Source organism: Labrus mixtus, chromosome 5 (assembly GCF_963584025.1).
Source record: "Labrus mixtus chromosome 5, fLabMix1.1, whole genome shotgun sequence".
Classification (NCBI taxonomy): domain Eukaryota; kingdom Metazoa; phylum Chordata; class Actinopteri; order Labriformes; family Labridae; genus Labrus; species Labrus mixtus.
This window is the reverse complement of record NC_083616.1, coordinates 18,294,821-18,314,455: the sequence shown is the minus strand read 5'-3', so window position 1 is coordinate 18,314,455 and position 19,635 is coordinate 18,294,821. Positions and strand designations below refer to the sequence as shown.

The following is a 19,635-nucleotide window of genomic DNA, read 5'->3' as shown; positions in this document are numbered from 1 at the left end:
GACAGGTCTAAAAGACAGACTGACAGATGTCTGCACCGCAAACCATCCAAAAAACAGAAAATGAAACGTCTCTTGGAGACAAACATGCTTCACTCACTGAGCACCTGTGAGCCTTAAAACAAACAAACATTAATGCTGTGAGACATTTTTTTTATATCGTGATTAAACGCTGAATTGCTTTATTTAATTGTAATAGAAAGCACTTTTTAGTCACATTTTTGAAATTCAGTTATTTTGCATTTCAAAACAGTTTTTGTTATGCTTTAAGTTTGAACCAATTTGGAACTGTCTTAAGGGTAATTTACTCCCTGTTTGAATACAAACCTGCTATTACTTTGAAATAAAATAAGGAACTTCCAGTAGATCAAAGGTTATGACATTAACTTAACCATGAAAAAAAGGAACTTTTTCAAAGATTTAAAAGTCTATGAAACAACTAAAGGGAACAGTAAAATAGTGAAATATAGTTTTTATTTAAAGGTGGTGTCTGTAGCATTGTTTGTTGCAGCTTGTAAACACAACATTCAAACTCCTCCTGGGCTCATCTCCCCAGAAGCACAGACTCCCTGCAGGACATACTGCCTGTATAAGAATGGGGTCTTCAAATGTTTGTTGGATATTACTTCTGACTCATCAATTGAGCTGTCCAGGGTTTTGTTTTTTTTAAATGAGCCATTCAAAGGCACAGCGGGGTCGTTCTCTTTCATCACTGTGACTATAGGGAGATGCGCTGTGGCTTGAAGAGATAAAGTAGCACACGATTAAAAATAATTTCTGACCTTACATTTTAATCCTCAAAGATCTAGAAAAAAATATCTCTCTGCTTGTTTTTTTTTTTATTTTATTTTTTTACACTATGGGAAAACATGATTCCGCTCTAGGCTAATGAGTAGTGCTCTCCTACTTCTCTAGAGTGAGAATAGCAAACATCTCTGATGTAGGAAGAAATTTAACTTGAGCCTCCTAAGAAAGAAACGTCTACTGTAAACCAGGATTAGAATTAAACATCAGAATCTACTGCCACATCACCTGTGGTAAATCTTTAAATATACTAGCTATTAAAAAAAGAAGGTTGGCATATTTCTATGAAAAATGTATAATAATTAATTTGGTTGGTTGGTGATATTCCTGGTTGGTCATTTTTGAATAGCAGCCTGGGGCAGTGAGGCCAGAAAACTAATTCTGGACATTGGATTCAGGAGGGTGCAGACATGCATAGTCTTCAGCTCATCTTCATGACTGCACTGTGGTTCTTGTGCTAAGCCCCAAAATTTGGTATCTTTTCCCTTTTTATGTTTTTGAATAAAAAAAACAGTAACTCCTTGCAAAACCGTAGCAGTCAGCACAAAGTGACTGGTGTCAGGACTTCTTTTTTGTAGTTTAGTTGTTTTTCAGAAGTTTTTTACATTTTAACATTTTTAGTTGTATTGTTAAAGAAACATGCCTTCAGGCCTATTAAAAATGTTTTTGCTAAAAAGTTTTTTCACATGTTGTACCGATAGAAATCAGACATATTACACAGTCAAAATATATTTTTAACCTGTCAACAAGTCACACACAAAAAAGAAACAACACAACAATCAGACTTGCAATCAGAAAGTGGATCATCTTTTTCCTTGCCCCCCTAGAGTCTCCATACTGACTTCACTCCAACCTCAGTTATCACAGATTTAACCCACAGGAGCCTCTTAAAGAGGTTAGGAAGGGGCCAAAGTGAGCTCATTTAAAAAAAATGCCTTGGCTTTGAACCTCTAACTCTGACCAGTTTTCACACTGTCAAAAGTACAGGAAAATACATTGACACACAATTACACACCGACACACACTCCTCTCTGGGATGTCTGAACCTGCCACAGTATGCTGGGCAGGAGGGTTTGTTGTGGTGTAAGCACGAGGCACATATATGAGACCACCTAAAGGACAAATTCTGCCTCTGAAAAAGTAAGAGAGGAAGAAAATTACTTCAAAAACAGAACCTGAAAGCCCCTTTGTCCAGGCCACAAAAACAGCCATGAGGCAGGGCTGTGATGCGTCAGTGTCAGTTTTCAGACCACATGTTCTTCACTTGCTCCTCTCTCTGCTTCTATTCAGCTGTTTGTCTTTTCAAGCCTATTATGAAATCCTAAAATATATTTTTTCTTAATGTGATTCACATCCTGTTTTTCAAAATCAAAGGAAAAACATCTGTATTGGGAGCCACGGGAGCCATCGTCATCATGGAAGCGAAGAGGATCAACATCTGAGGATTTCATTATTCATTATTATTATGGCCTCGGTCTAACTGAATTGGGCCACTTAGTGAACACAGTCTTGCCTGAGATTAAAAAAATATACATTCATTGAAAGTATTTAACAACAGTAATTAATAAAAAAAAAGTTCTGCAGAGAATGAAGAGAATTTTTCCCAGGGAATTAAAAATATAAATATTAACCTCACGTTGGCACTACAGTGCATAAAAATTCAAAGGAATACCCAAGTCATACACGTTTCATCTTAAAGGGAATGTGAATATGAACCTGCTGGTGAACTTGATGGTGAACAAAAGCAGAAGAACACACTCAGAAACTCATTTGTGGCACCAGAAATGCCTTCAACAGAAATAGCCTTCAACTGAGATAGTTCATTGGATAAGCAACTACTCCAAACAACTGGAGATATAACACCATCACATGTGTTAGTGGGGACCGTGAATGTTTTTGCCCACTTTCACGACCAACCATTCATGGAGATATTCCACTTACTGTAAATAATATCATTCATAACATTTCAAAAAGTCAGGAACTACCAGATATTCCAAATCCAGAATCCTTAATTGAAGCCTTTTTTTTTTTTTTTGGATAAAAGTCCAGCAACTAGAATTATTTCAGATGTTTCTGCTTAAAAATGTGCTCCTTACATACAGCAACGGACATCAGACCTCATAGAAGTAATGTTTATTTTACTTTCACGACTTGTATTTAATCAGAAAAGATGGACAGTAACAGAATTTTGGGGCGCAGTCAAATAAAAAGAAGATTTATGCTAAGCCTTGTAAACCCCTGACAGCTTATTTTCATCCCAAAATATTAAAAAGGAGCAACTTTGACATAAAGAAACCTGGTGAGCTTCATCAAAGACTAAGTGACAGTTTACTCAGGTACCTTACAACCTCATTAAGATCCATTTAGCACCTCATAAATCATTGTTGATGAAGAACTTATATCATCACTCCATATTTTAATTAACGTTTAGTGACAAAACCCGAGGCCGAACATATGTTTACTTTGCTTTAACGTCGTCGAGGTGTGGCTGCTTAGCTTGCCAGGTGAATGTGACACATCCTGTACTGAGACTACTGTTGTGTAGGACTGGCAAAGTCAGAAATTATCTCAATTTTTTCCGATACAAGAAGGAAAAAATGACAAACTGTATGTGAGGCAGTCAATTCATATATCAAGTCAGTTAAACATTCAGTGAGATCACATTCACAGGCTTATTACAAAGCTTAGAGAAATTCTGGTGTATAGATAATGAGTGCATTTACCAAACACTGCAGCCATTGTCAGTTACAATCTCAATGTGTCAAAGTGAGAAACACCATAAACATACAGTATTCTAACCAGTTCTTTGAAAATACATTACATACACAATACGTTTTTTTTAATCCTGTAGACAGGTCCTGTCTTTAGTTTAAGATATAAGATAGCCCAGTCTTTAGTATCTGGTTGTTGTTGAACTTTTTGTCATATTCTTTAAAGGGACCCAACATTATCCCACCATGAGCAAACACTTGACAACAGTGTCGAGAAAAAAAGTTCCTTTTAACAGGCAGAAACCTCAAACAGAATCAGGCTAATTCGTGAACAACCATCTGCCGCGATTGGATGGAAATTTGAAAACTAAATATGTCTGTTTAAGTTTCCATGAAAAGGCCAGCTGAGTGCTAATTGTTACAGTTCTTTCACATGTTTTCTTTAAAAGAAGGATGGACTTTAAGTAAATATTGGTGTTTACAGGACCCAACCATGCTAAATGTGGGTACATTGAGAGTCCCTGAGACACCCCATAACTGTTAGCCAGCTTGTAGAACCTGTAGAGGGTCATAATGATAGTATAAACCAGCACTTGAAGTATCAGTCATCTACATTTTTTTATGTTTAAAAAAAGTGTAAAATATCATTAAGTATACATAGAAGCATTTATGACAAATTTGTTAAGAAACATGTTTTTTTTTTCTCTTTATTTGTGAATTTTGAAAGGTTTTATCGTCTTCTTTTATCCCTGTTTTATCTTTAGAACTTTTATTATTGTGAAAAATATTCCAAAGCAGTATTTTCCTAAGCCTTACAGCTACTGCGTGTATCGTTGCTGTAGGGAATCACAGCGGCACAACAAGTTTTTCTCGGTTATATGCGGCTGAGTGATGAGCGCTCAGACGTGCAGATCAAAGCACCTTTGTGTTGGCAAATGCTTGAGGACTTCACCCTGACACTGTCAAGCTGTGTCACTCAAATTCAACCGAGGCATATCGTCATGCGAATGCATGTCAGCTTAAAGGAGCCACACAAAAACAAAATGTCCTAACAGTACTGAACACTTTTAATTAGGCAACACACCACAGTGACATCACATTGTTAAAGGTCAAATGAACATTCTTTAACAACTGAAGATTTAAAACACTGAAACATACACATCATATATACTTAAATGATTTGAACACTTTTTATTTTAAATAGTAAGCTTGATTTTCTCTCAAAATTCAACAGTTTTTTAAATCTCGTAACAGCAATTAATGGATATTTGTAACATCAAACTTTCAAGACTTTCAAAGTTACATCCGACTTGTGAACCTTTTCAAAACTGACTTCTTCGGTGCCTTAATAATGGATTGAGCTGTCAACTGTAGTTTCTCTCTTGTGAACCTATTTGTTTCGCCAGAGGCTCCACTAGTGTTTTCTTCACTCCTCATTAGTATCAGCGTTGCTCAGTCAGACAACATTAGGCCTTCTCCGCCCCACGCGCTGAGACTCGATGTAAATAAATCAGTATTGAACTGAACAGCCGAATAGAAAAACTGAACTTCACATTGAATTAAAGAGTCTGCGGTCATTCCCTGACTTTTACTTTCAGGATATCTAATCAGCTGAAAGTAGTGCCATTGAGACTCTTGAAATGGTAGTTGGTAGTCGAGCAAAGGCTGGTCTATTTCACAGGAAAGTGGACTTCAATAAATAACAGCATCCGTGACATGGTTATGCTTAGCTGATTGTTTGTGGCCTGGAAAATAGAAGGGCCTGAAAAACCAGCATCCGCTATGATGACACACCATGGAAATGTCCATTTGTACAGTAGTCAATGTGCCTTGACAGCACACCTTTTTTTCAAATGTTTAGATACTTCGACCACATGATAATTGCCGCTATGACGGATTACTAGGATCAACAAATGGCATGACCTACACTATAATCCACCCTGTCAGAACATGTGGCCTCATGTGACCTGCCTGGCAGTATGTGCTGCAGCAGGGTGTGTCCCCCTCACTACGGTGGCATGACCCTAGATGACAGGGCACCCAGCTGGATAACAGGCTGACCATTGGCAGGCTCCAGGTACCTCAGCAAGAGGCAACCGACTCTCAACCACGCCACATCAAACGTATAAGCAAAAAAAAAAAAAGCAGACAAAACAAAAGCCAGACAAAATGAAAACAAAGACCACTGTTGCACTTCCTCTGGCACATCAGTGGCAACCTTTTGTTGAAAACAGTGACACCTGAGGAACATCAGTGTGCTCTCACTTGGCAGCTGAATCTGTCAAATTTAGGAGATTAAGAATGGGCACCGCTAGAAGGTGAGGCACCACGTGGCAATTGTGGTTTCACAATAGAAGACAGAGCACTCGTGTCTGCAAGCTCCCTGGTATCCCTGCAGGGAGAAACAGTCTCCTAAGACAGGCATGTTTTCATGACACTGGATGCCTGGCTCACAGCAGACTTCATCTTCTTTACAGGACTCTGCATAACTTTAAATGCCAAGAGAGAAAGAGTAAAGTTCATAGACAGTAAGACAGTATTTGATATGGGTGAAACGCTTGGCTTTTAGAAATCTGGCACATCATGTTGAAAGGATGAGTTACACGCTGCAAAGAACTCCATCGAGGACAACAACAACGCTGAACCAGCACATGGTAAACCCATCTATAACAAAAGATGGCCTCATTTCCCCAAACGATAAGGAAGGAACAAGCCCAGCGCAGTACAGAGATGTTATAGGGCTGCTCTCTTCTTTCCCCTCAAATCACAAAGGTTTTTAGATATCAGCCTAGAAACACTTAGCAGTTGTCTGAAACAGGTCAGTCAAAAGTCTACACACAAGCTCCTACACACACACACACACACACACACACACGCATAAACACCAAGGACAAATAAATACATGGATACACACAGACAAAGCAGCAGAGAAGCCTTATTAGATGGGGTTAATGGGTCCTGAGCCTTTTAACAGCAGGCTACAGTCACGCACGATACTGGCTGGATAACGGGGGAGATAGCTAGAGGGGTTAGCAGGCTCTTGAACCCTGTTGGTATCGACTGCAGGGAAAAGTCCCAACATCTAAGTCTGAGCCCTGACAGCGCACTGTCTGACCACCTCCGTCCAACTGGCACCTCTAATTAAAGCATGTGCTGCATACGCTGCATGCACAAAGTTGATGATGCAGTTGTCATTTTTAAACTAAATACCCTTTGTTGTGAATAGCAAATGTAGCTAAGTTCATCTCTGCACCCATGGGTGTGTTTGCATTAGAAGGATGTACTGTACGGACAACTGCATGCTTGCAAGACAACCCCCCTATAAAAACCTGGTACGTAGACCGTTAATTCCTGCTGTCGTTTAAAGACTGTGATGACCCGTGCAGAGCAGCCAAAATTAGTAGTTTCATAACAAAAATCTTATCCTGCTTTCATTTTAACTGTCAAAGGTATCACTTAGTTTTAATCTCATCCACAGATCATTCAAACTATGGCACTCCCAGTAGGTTCTGTAATTTTCCTTCTCTGACATGAACCTTGCGGTAAGAATGACAGGCATTAAAATAACAAATTAAATAGGTAATCTTATCCCTGCTGTTCTTGGATGATCCTGTGTAGCTTATTTAGAGGCACCAGTGATCATTTCAGTGTGTTTCTTAACAAGCTGAAAACTCCTGTAGGTTGAAATGCTGCATTTTCCAGACAGTAGATGAGCCTGTAGGGACAGGTTCACACTGCACATATATTCTGATTTCCAAACCGGGAGTTTTCAACTCAAGGAACTTTAGATGATTCCTGCTAGAGCCTTGAACAGACAAAAAAGAATTATTTTATACTTAAAAGAGTTGTCTAAAACAAGCATACTACTATTAAGAGCTAAGTAAAACTAAATACATATTGTTTTAATATTTAATGCATGCTCAACTGGCTTGATTGACACTCTGCTTTATTTAATTTATGTGATGCCCAAAACACACTTTTGATAAATCAAGACACTAAATTTGAACTATCTGTGCCTTGAGTCTAAAATTTGCAAACAGATTATCTGACTTTTTTTTTTTTTTTTTTTTTACAAGTAAAGCCTTTCAAAACACCTGCTCCTGCACTTACCAGGTTTTTCCACAAAGTTTTAATACGGCCCTTATACCTTTTGGGTTTTTAAACCTGTTGTGGCAAGGATTTCAAAAAGTTGAAGTTTATCACTGAATTCTTAAAATGTATCAATTATTAAGGAACAGAAGAACAAGCAGAAGACTAGCAGATTCTTCAAAGGGGGAGAAAGTTTTAGACCTGATAACACAAGAGAAGGGGTTGTAATGCATGATAGAAGTAGTAAATTTAATATTTGTTTTGGTTAAATTCAATATTTGAGCTCATTTTAGATCTACAGTTGCAGGAAAAAGTATGTGAACCCTTTGGAATTTCCTAGTTTTCTGATTAAATTGGTCATAAAATGTGTTCTGATCTTCATCTAAGTCTCAACAACAGACAAACACAGTCTGCTTAAACTAATACCACGCAAACAATTATATGTTTTCATGTTTTTGTTGAGCACAACATGTAAACAGTCACAGTGCAGGGTGGAAAAAGTATGTGAACCCTTGGATTTAATCACTGGTTGACCCTCCTTTGGCAGCAATAACCTCAACCAAAGGTTTCCTGTAGTTGCAGATCAGACCTGCACAACGGTCAGGAGGAATTTTGGACCATTCCTCTTTACAAAACTTTTTCAGTTCAGCAATATTCTTGGGATGTCTGGTGTGAATCGCTCTCTTGAGGTCATGCCACAGCATCTCTATCGGGTTGAGGTCAGGACTCTGACTGGGCCACTCCAGAAGGTGTATTTTCTAATGTTGAAGCCGTTCTGTTGTTGATTTACTTCTGTGCTTTGGGTCGTTGTCCTGTTGCATCACCCATCTTCTGTTGAGCTTCAATTGGTGGACAGATGGCCTTAAGTTTTCCTGCAAAATGTCTTGATAAACTTGGGAATTCATTTTTCCGACGATGATAGCAATCTGTCCAGGCCCTGATGCAGCAAAGCAGCCCCAAACCATGATGCCCCCTCCACCATACTTCACAGTTGGGATGAGGTTTTGATGTTGGTGTGCTGTGCCTTTTTTTCTCCACACATAGTGTTGTGTGTTCCTTCCAAAGAACTCACATTTGGTTTCATCTGTCCACAGGATGTTTTGCCAGCAGTGCTGTGGAACATCCAGGTCCTCTTCTGCAAACATCAAGCGTGCAGCAATGTTTTTCTTGGACAGCAGTGGCTTTCCCCGTGGTGTCCTCCCATGAACTCCATTCTGGTTTAGTGTTTTACGTATCGTAGATTCGTCAACAGAGATGTTAGAATGTGCCAGAGATTTGTGTGAGTCTTTAGCTGACACTCTCGGATTCTTCGTCACCTCATTGAGCATTCTGCGCTGTGCTCTTGCAGTCATCTTTACAGGACGGCCACTTCTAGGGAGAGCAGCAACAGTGCTGAACTTTCTCCATTTATAGACAATTTGTCTTACTGATGAACATCAAGGCTTTTAGAGATTCTTTTGTAACCCTTTCCAGCTTTAGGCAAGTCAACAATTCTTAATCGTAGGTCTTCTGAGAGCTCTTTTGTGCGAGGCGTGGTTCACATCAGGCAATGCTTCTTGAGAGTAGCGAACTCAAAACTGGAGTGTGTTTTTTATAGGGCAGGGCAGCTTTAACCAACACCTCCAATCTCGTCTCATTGAATGGACTGCAGGTTGGCTGACTCCTGACTCCACTTAGCTCTGCGAGAAGTCATTAGCCTAGGGGTTCACATACTTTTTCCACCCTGCACTGTGAATGTTTACATGTTGTGCTCAACAAAAACATGAAAACATATAATTGTTTGCGTGGTATTAGTTTAAGCAGACTGTGTTTGTCTGTTGTTGAGACTTAGATGAAGATCAGAACACATTTTATGACCAATTTAATCAGAAAACTAAGAAATTCCAAAGGGTTCACATACTTTTTCCTGCAACTGTATTTCTGCAGTGTCCTTATCGTTCACATTTTGTTCAGTCACCAGATTTCATGTAAAGGTGCATTAGCAATTCAGACTTTGCCTTCAAAAATGAACACCTGCCGGAAACTGTTTAAATGAGTAATAAGTATAAATCATAAGCATATAAGACAGTTACTTAAAACAACATGCCGTCAGTGAATTGCTGTGAACCTCCTCTGCAAGAATTCTGATCTCTGGCATTAAAAACAGTGCAGGCTGATCCACCCAAGTCACTTTTCAACAGCAGCGATTAAAAAGGTGGAGAGAATGAAAGTAATGGGATTAAAGACAGGCATCTCTTTGTAAATGTGTGCCAAAGCAGTGGAGAAGACACACAGAAGCACAGCATCTCCCAACATAAACAACCCATCACACACACACACTTAGACACGAATGACTGGACAAGGACACTCACACAGCCATGAGGGAGCAAAACATACAAAAACATCCACAAACAGGTAGATGCAAAAAAATCACTCACATTAAAAAAAAAAAACATGTCAAAACAAGCCACAAAGCCAAAGGGGAAACTTATGAACTCAAAAACAGAAACGCACACACCATACACACTCAGGCAATGATTGACAGCACACATTAAGGAAGGGGCAGGCCCGGGCATGGCAGGAGGAGGAGTGACGGGAGGCAATTAGAGCATATTTTAGATGATAATAGCTGTTTACGAGCCATACATTCTATAAAAGCTATTCATAGCAGGCGAGCAGATGAGCGGAGCTCTGAAAATGGCTTGTCCGTGTGCCCATGATATGCCCCCAAGGGCATGGAGGGGCAGAGCAGAGAGAGAGGCAGATAGAGTGGCAGTGATTTCTTACTCTGGCATGTAGGGATATCGCAGTATCTCCAGTAAATCCCATCCTCATGATCAGCAATGTAGCACCACGGCTGAACGTCTCCGTCAGGATTCCTGCAGACACAGAGGAATCAAATTTAGAGCATGCACATACTACAAAGATTCAGTCTGGTAATGTGTGTTTGTCTCTATATTGGCACACAAGTTCTTTTTGACTTAAAGTTGAAGAGGATTTTAGTGCAAAAGGAAAAGTCAGAGCTTTAGCTAGAGCTGCTCCTCCACCTCCCTTTTCTGTCCTCTCTCATACACTTTGCAATTACTCTGTGTGTGTGTGTGTGTGTGTGTGTGTGTGTGTGTGTGTGTGTGTGTGTGTGTGTGTGTGTGTGTGTGTGTAAAAGGAGCAAGAGGTAGAGTTAGAGGGTCCATATTAAAGGTATGAGGGCAAAACAACTCAATGACAGACTAAACTAAAAACCCTGCTGCAGAGGGCTGAATGCTCAATGATGTTTCAGTGGGAGATTATCTACGCTGTGTCAATCATCCCAGCAGCTCTCTTTAGTACTCAGAGCGTCCTCCTCTGTCTTCTGGAGGCTTGACCGTGCATGTCAGTCAAGGGCCAGACCAATGGCTCTCTGAAGGCTGGAGGTCAGGGGCAGGGGAGGGGGGCTCTTTGTTCGGGGGGCCAGGCACAACCTTAAAAAAATGGATGGGAGGATGGGGCAAAGCTTTTGTCTGAGGCTGTGGCTTCTTTTTTAACCTCATCGAGGCACTTTGAACCCATCACACTTTGACTGGCAGATGCTTAAGCTTTTCAGCTTCACTTACAAAAGTGATGAGAGGTGGGAGTGAAGATGGCTTTGAGCTGGCTCCTTATCTCCAGGGTGTTCATGTGAATAATGACTCTACTTTTAACTACTGCTAAATGAAATCTAAGCAGCAAGTATGCGGTTGGAGCTCACATTGGTGTCATTTTCAGATCTTTAAGCTCTATTGCAGGAAAAGAAAAAACTGTCAATGAGAGAAAACGGCCTTCTAAGATGACATTGCTATTTTTCTTTAGTACTGAGTGTAATTGCCAGAGACCTTTTTTTCGTTATTTGACACACCTTTTTGTAGCATCTTGACAAAGCCTCGGGGCGCCGCACTATCCCGTTTCGCCTTTTGTGAGCAAAGTTGTGAAGGGCGTTTCCATTTCTTTTCTTCTCCTATCAAAAACACTTTCCAGAGTTTCCTCCTCTCTTTTCACACTCAAAATGGGGTATTGACAAATATGTCGCTGTAAAGACTTCTAGGGTTGAACTCAAGTTTAACTGCCTCAAAGCTTTTCATTCTCAATACTTGGCAAACTGTTATCACTGTAAAGTAAAGTTTGTAGAAAGGGTTAATCTATTCACTTTTTTTTTTTCTTCTAATCTAAAAGAGAAACAACACAGCGCTTAACCACAACCTGAAATTTTCCCATGTCAAAAAGAACCCAGCCTTGTTTTCCAGTAAATTTTAATACCGTATCATGATCCCAGATCTATTTATTGCTCCACCCAGATTGGAGGCAAACACCTGTTTATTTAGCCTGAGGCTACTGCTGGAAAAAGAACAGCATAAACACAAGTCCAAAATCCAACCATCAAAATATTGGATTATGTACCTTTTCTCTACGTCTCTCTCCCCTTCTCCGTTTCATGCTTGTCAAAGCCTAATAGACCCTATTTGAAATAAGACTCCCAAGAAGCCATCTATAGCCACTTATGTAATTTACTGCTCTTTTAATCACCCCCTAAGGAGGCAGACATGAATTACAACCATCATCATTAACTAAATATCCTCAGAGGAACACCCATACCAAGTCCGACCCACCGGCAGCTTTGATCAGTAAATTATGTGGTGTCCCTAACCTCTATCCAAAAAACCCTTGTCCCCCTACAGACACATACACATACACACACACACACATACGCACACACACACACATACGCACACACACACACACAACAGAAACACACAGGAACACCTGCACGCACCCTTTTTGCAGTAGCATGGGAACATCATCTACATCACTGAGGTGAACAGGCTAGCCCACATGACAGAGAAACATAATCCTGCCCTGAGTACCAGTGTGTGCGGGGTTGGGCTAGTGTGTGTGTGTGTGTGTGTGTGTGTGTGTGTGTGTGTGTGTTTGAGGGGAGAGAGCAAAGACAAAGCAGTTGGAAAGCAGACAGTGTCAGATTAGCTCAGGTGCCACTGTGCAGATAAGAGCAGACTTCGATAGATGGAAATCCATTTGTTTAACCCCGCAGCACAGAGAAAAACTTCAGTCCTCGTATAGATAAAAGTTTTTGCTGGAGTGTGTATATGTGCGTGTGTGTTTAGGGTTGTTTTTTCGTAGGGGCTGCATTCACATCCATGTGCGTCAGAGATGGCTCTAAGTAGAAGAGCTTGTTGAAACACTCCCATACCCAGAGGTAGATCACAGAAGATGTTTGGACACTTAATTGGCACAATTACGCTGATTGACTCATTTCGCTCCGAGTGAGCCACACACTTGGGTACAGAGCCAATTATAGCCACATTGGGTTTTTCCTCCCAGGTTCTCCGGTCCTGCCGTTAAAGCCAGGAGCAGCTTACATCTGAACACAGAGAAAAAGCAGCTGCTCAGGGTTGGCTGCCGTTCAAAAGGTTTCCTGTAATAACCATTTTTCCCCATACCTTAACTGGAAAATTTAAGGACATTTTTAAACTGCCTGGCACTGTCAAACTACATCTACAAATTCTAAAATAATCACATCAAAGTATGTGTGCTAATGTTGCAAATAACACGCTTAGGGGTTTTTCACGAGTTCAGTCAGATTCTGGAGGAACATTAGTTTAATTTATGAATACAAATAAGATGAGAGCTACACTTCATTTCGCTGAATTTAAAAGAGTAGAAATGCCTATTAAGAAATGGTGCTGAGAGGTTGTCTGGAGTGGGATTTGAGGTCAACAGCAGATCAGAGACTGGCTATTTACTGCCTGGGAGAAGACTCTTTAATTGACTTGGATGATTTAGCATGCAAACTGCTGCTTGCTGCTGTGCTGCATGAATGCATGTATTGAAAGTGAGTGGCTTGTTGGATGATATGTATAGTCTACTGTCTATTGTTGTTCTCTCACAGTCCACTAAACACGAGGTTGTGTTATTACTTATGTCATGCTAGCTTGTAAGCACATCACTATGTTCCTTGACTACAATTTCCAAGGTTCACTTCAGCAGGAAATGTGTCATTTAGCTTATAATACTGTCATCTGCACTCCTTACTATGGATAAAACATAAACTTTAATCTGTAGCAAAACGTAAAAAACTGTTCTTAAATAAATAAATTAACTGGAATGCATGTGAATCAAGTAATTTGACAACAACTGTGCTTTATTTAGCTTTCAACACATTTCTCTGAATTTGCTGCTCCTCTTAGAGCCTCTGACTGGTTGATTGTTTAAGGCAACAATGGCTGAAGTTCCTGGTTTTTGTAGTGTTTAAGCCTTGCCCATTATAAACTGACAGTAACAACATGATTTCTTAACATCAAAGGTAAAAGTTTAAATAAGTGGTCACACTCAATTCACTAAAATGGTTTAATTATACCTGAGGTTTGGTTTTAACTGACCACAAAATGTAAATGAATATTTGTAAAAAGAACAGAGAACCGTAAAGAAACCCTTCTCTCCCTGTTGGGAGCAGAAATCTCAGAACATTAGAGCTAAAACAAAAGATAGCTACATGGTTAAAAAAAAAAAAGTGTTTGACCGTTTCAGGATGAATGCACAAACATTTATCAATCCTGAGATTACTATAATGTTGATGGCAAATGCTTCTTCTTGTGGGACACTTCCATTAACTTCATCTTTATATGAGGCAGCACACCGGGGTTGTAATTTAGACGTTCAAACAACCGACAACATGTCTGCACTTTGCCTGATTCCAGATTTGCACCCACCGTCATGAAGATCCAATTGCAATCAACTTGGGGAACACTATTCACTCTGGCATTTCCATTATCTCATCTATGTAAGAGGAAAGCATAAGAAGCCATAGTGGACTCTCATAAATTGTACACTACACATACACACCTGCATATAAATAGCAAGGAAATGGCTCACAAAGCTACTGAACCACCCACTGAACCGTCATGCACTTCACACCCTCATTCTAATGCACCGGGGCGGGGGAGGGTCCCAATATGAGGCTGTAGGAACAGTTGATTGAAAAGGAACTATAAATGAAACATAAATCAGGACATTGATTTTACGTTATTCTTATATAACTCAATAAGTATAGAAAATGTTCAAGTATTTAAGAAGTAAAAAGGTCTCTTATTATTGTGTAGAATAGTCAAAAAAAAATACAGACATGATTTACTTATTTTTATTAGATGAAATTGATTCTGTAATGTGATATTCATTGTTAAAGTAAGTCTCTCTAAGTCTCAGCTAAGACACGAGAGCTGTTGTCCTTTTCCTGAAGCTTTGTGCTTTTTTTTTTTTTCCGCAGGCGAACAATGTGACATTTCCCCTCTGCCCAGTTTTCCCCCTGTTTTCCCTGGAGTATTTTATAACAGGCTATAAAGATGAAATGTGGGGGCTGTTAGGGCTCTTTCTGCAGCACTACTATGGTGCCCTCTCAGCTAAATCACCACCGGGAAAACTCCAGCAAGGGGACAAGAAGTGAGTGTGTAATCCTCTACTTCTAGGCCTCTCAACATCTGATACGTGCTCAGAGCCATGTGCTAAAGTTAAGACATGTAGTGATTCCAAGCTTTGCATTATCCACCTGTGTCCTGGCCTAAGCTCTAATCTCATAAAACCACAATTTGCCTCGGGGTCTGACATGCCAAAAGTGCCCTGGCTCTCCTCTTTAACCCCTCCCTCGTGTGTTCACCTCCCCCTCTTGTCTAAGAATTACCCCCTAATGTGAAGTTATGGCCTGAAACATATTAACAAATGTAAGCCTCAGATGAAAGACGCACAAGCGAGGGAGATGAGAGAGAGCCTTAAGGGTAGAGGCAATGGGAAGTGGGAAAACGGAATTTGAATTGCAAGATGCACATCATGTAAATAAAGAGATTTGCAATCCAAATCGAGCAACACAGCAAGCCAACATTCTGTGATCAAACAAATCAAATGCGACACATCTTTCTTTGCAGCGGGGTAACCCTTTTCTCTGCAGGCACGTACACGTTCACCGAATGTGCAGACAACACACATACACTCATGGGTGGACACATGATCAAATACTTGACCCTGTGCAGACATGCCATAAATACCATCCCTCATCTTTTCACAATGAAGTGGCCACCTCTGTCCCCAGAGCGCTGCTGAGGTGTGACTCTGTACATGCAGGGCGTCGAACAGAGAGACTGAGAGAAGTCGTGGCTGCAGCCCTAAGCGACAGAAACAAAGCCACGAGCTGTCAGTGAGTTGGAAAAGCTGCTGACTGCATCTGCTGCCAAAAAAACAGCCAAATCCAAACATTGGATATGTCCATTTTGAACCGCTTGTTGAACATAATGCATTCCTAATGTCCCGGGAAAGCCCTCCACGATCATCTGCCTGTATCCTCCTCATAAATCTTCCAAATTCCCATCCAGTTCAAGTAAAAACAAATCTGTCCAGTGCCACTTCAAAGCATTGCTGTGTGATGAGTTTACAACCATGAGTTAGAGAAATGTTTCAGAGGCTTTGGGATGAGGAGGAGGAGTAGGGGAGGGGGGGCTTTCTGTTTCTTATGGATTGGCTAAATGTCCCAAGCCACTGTTCTGGACGTCTTGGACGATTTGAACTGCAAGTGCATCAACCAGCAAAAACACAAGTTTGACAATCGTTCAGGCAAAACTGAGATTCGTGCTTGGAGTGTGCCTGATGGATACAAAAGGGATTTTCAGACACCCAAAGCCGCCATGTCCCCTCACATTACACGGATGAGGGACGGAGATTTGCTTGTACAAACTCTTCAAGCGCGTTTGCATCCTTTGCGATGACGGGGCTAAACGTTCAGTTTGGGTGCCGATTAAAAATTCAGGTGGAATGACTGAGCATTTCCCCTGAGCTCAAACCCTCTGCAAAACACCAACGGCCTGATTTTAAATTATTAATCGAGTCAAATGCTTTGTCTATGAAGTTTAAATCTCCGTCAAACATCAGTCCGTCTCATAAAGATGAGTTTCAAAGGTGCCACTCAAAGCACTTTTACATCAATGCGTTAACTTTACATGCCATAAACATAAAAGATATCTGCTAAAGATTTTGGCAGCAGTAACTGTTAGCCACTGTTTAAGACTCTGTGGGGAATTTGCTTTATTTCCAGGCCAAAAGCAGATTGCTTTACGATAAAACAAAAAGACAGAACTGTTTTGCTTTTAGTGCAGACAGAGTTAGAGCATCGTTGGCGGCTGTGGTTCAGTGTAGAGCCGGTCGCCTCTCAACCGGAAGGTCAGGGTTCAAGCCCCAGCTCCTGCAGCCACATGTGCTTGGGCAAGACACTTAACCCCAAATTGCTCCCACTGTGTTATCTGCAGCTTGTGAATGTGTGTGACTGGGATTAGTAAATACTTATGGACACTTTACATAGCAGCTTCTGCCATCAGTGTGTGAATAAGTAGGTGTGACCTCAGGCGTAAAAATCACAAGACAAATGAAGAAAAGCTTAAGTAATTAAGTTCTATTACTAAAATCATTACAAGGTGAGATCCGAGGGATCATGAAATGATTGGTGGAATATAGAAAAAAAACATATTTTAGCCTCATTTAAACTTTGATTCTCATCAACTTTTCAGACTTTCTTCAAATGTGAGTAAGGAAACACTGGATGGTATAAACCAGGTCGTCCTTTAATCGAAAGAGTGAATGTCAAAATGTCAGAAGGAAAGGTGCTAAACCAGATTGCTTAAGAATGTCTGTGCAAAAGGGGTAAGTACCTGTAGAGCTCTTTAAAAGCTTTGAGGACTAGAAAGATGTTACGTTACGTAAAAGCAGTTATTTAACTTTTGGCACCTGCTTTGCATTAAGGGGTTTGAAGTCAAAAAGATTAGGAACATCTGTTTCAGAGATTAATTAGCGCATCATACTTCAATAAGTGCTGATGTGAACATTTTTTAGGTGATTTAATATGGCCACAAACTCTGCCTGTCAATCTGCCTTCAACCTTTCAGCCTCAGACTATGTTTTCATCTCGTTCCTCAACCCTGCTATCCTGTAAGCTGCAAGCTGTAAACTTGAGTTTCAACTATGTTTTATTGACATTACATTTCACTAAGTAGTTGATGCTTTTTTAAATCACAAGTTTCAAGAAGTAAACCCACTGCATGTGAACTTACAGATAAAGAAAAGGAACTCACCTGCAGTAGTTGTGTCTGCCCAAACCCCCTTCTCCATTGGGGTACTTGAGGGTGTTGTAAGGGTGCTGGAAGGTCTCATTCCAGAAGAGGCAGGGTTTACCACCATGCAGGCTGGTTTGGTTCTGAAAGCCCCTGTAGTCCTCTCCGTTTGCAGTGTAGCACTCTGGAAGAGGGAAATAAGACAGAGAAGGTCAGAGAATTTACTTGTCTGAAATAATGGATAAAACATCCAATAAGGTGTAAATCGTAAGCTTGGCGAGAGCTTTAAATAAGGCATGTGAAAAGCAGCTACACATGTGACCTGCTTTATGGAGAGTCTGGATTCAGTGAAACACTCACGTGCTATTAAAATGTTGTAATGTGTTTGGAATGGCCGTAGAAGTTTGGAATAATTACTTTTCTTACCGAGGCTCTATCCATTTCAGCTCGGGCCAAGCATGTTAAAGCAAGATCAATCACAGTATTGTTTCAATTAATGTCGACGCAGGAGCGTACCGAAAAACCTGCCCCACAGATATACAACAAAAGCAAACATGGCTTGAATTTCCAGGAAGTGTATGACAACCATATGGCATAGTCAAAGAGGGGGAGTGAGAAAAAAAGAGAGACAGTTTCCCAAGGCAAAACAATGGCGGGGGGAAGGCTTTTCTTCCCGTAGAGAGGGAATTCAAATAAACAATGGCTGATGGGAGCGTGATGAGCCCTCACTGCTCATCATTTTGAGCCTCAGGGGCTCCTGTCAAGGGAGTTCTAACAGCCAAGACTGAAAACTTCATATGATTGCATTAGTATGGAATATTTCAATTTATTATGTGACTGTTATGATTACTCATACTGCAGGTGCTCATAATTACTACGAATGTTGACAGAGCAGGATACTCCTATAGTGTAAAAAGACAAAAACAGGATCTTCAACACGGTACATAAGAATCCCAGTCTACAGTGTTTTTTGTGTGTGGCATTTGTATGTTATTTTATTGTTTTCTTATTCCCTGACAAAGCTGATATGCCACAGTTTGTCAAACATTCTTTGACAAAAAAAAAAAAAAACGTTTTTTTTGAGGACAACGTTTTAAAAACAAAAAAATGCCGCAAGTCATACATCATCCTCAAATCTTGCAAAGGCACATGGTCAAGACCTGACATCACTGTTGGGTCTAGTTCAAAGTTCATGAACATCATCAAAATGTGTTTCTGCAAGTGTGGCCTCACTGATTATTGTACAAAAACACAACTTTAGAGATGCTGGTTTGGCTCAGTAGTTAAGAGTGTCTGCAAATATATGCAGAGGCTCAATCCTCAACACAGCGACCATTGGCTCAACTCTGAACCTCTTCCCTTAGGGGTATTCTTTAAATCTTTTTTTCGGGTTAATATATATGTGTGGGAGGGGGGCGTCGGTTTTGTGGTTTCATTTGTAACAAATGTTTCATGTCATGTACGTCTTTGTAACCTGCTACTGGATGCTTTGAATTTCCCTCTGGATCAATAAAGTATCTATCTATCTATCTATCTATCTATCTATCTATCTCTGCTTCATATCAACCCAACTCTCATCACAAATTTCTGAGTCTATCCTATTTCCTATCTAATGCCCCAGAAATCCACACAAAATTAAAACTTTACTCACTGACTAGGGTGATACTAGATCTAATTGTATACATTAAAAATTTAAGGGTTTTCCCTCTGATGTCCTTTTACTTGCTCTGCCTGAAGTCTCATTAAGAGTCTCCTGATGGATAGGTTGTTTGTTTTTGTTACTGTAAGCTGGTTTGACGTGCCAGGCCTCGGAGATTGAAGCACCAAAGGAGTGGAGCACAGGACCTTTGGACTGTCATGAGGAGGAGTTTCCACTTAGGGGAGAAAGTAAGGAATTGTGGCTGGTGACAGCAGATGATGAAGAATCAGAGATGGGTGATTTG

At 40.4% G+C, this 19,635-nt stretch overlaps 1 protein-coding gene across 2 annotated transcripts in view; it reads right to left on the bottom strand.

Moving 5' to 3' along the window:
• kremen1 (kringle containing transmembrane protein 1) overlaps window positions 1–19,635 on the bottom strand; it is a 62,573-nt gene that overhangs the window by 21,771 nt on the left and 21,167 nt on the right. For both annotated transcript variants that reach the window (XM_061038367.1, XM_061038368.1), the window contains exons 2-3: window positions 17,714–17,876; window positions 10,368–10,459 (exon numbers count right to left, since the gene is read on the bottom strand). In XM_061038367.1, the coding sequence (XP_060894350.1) occupies window positions 10,368–10,459; window positions 17,714–17,876 (255 nt within the window). The remainder of the gene's footprint in view (window positions 1–10,367; window positions 10,460–17,713; window positions 17,877–19,635) is intronic.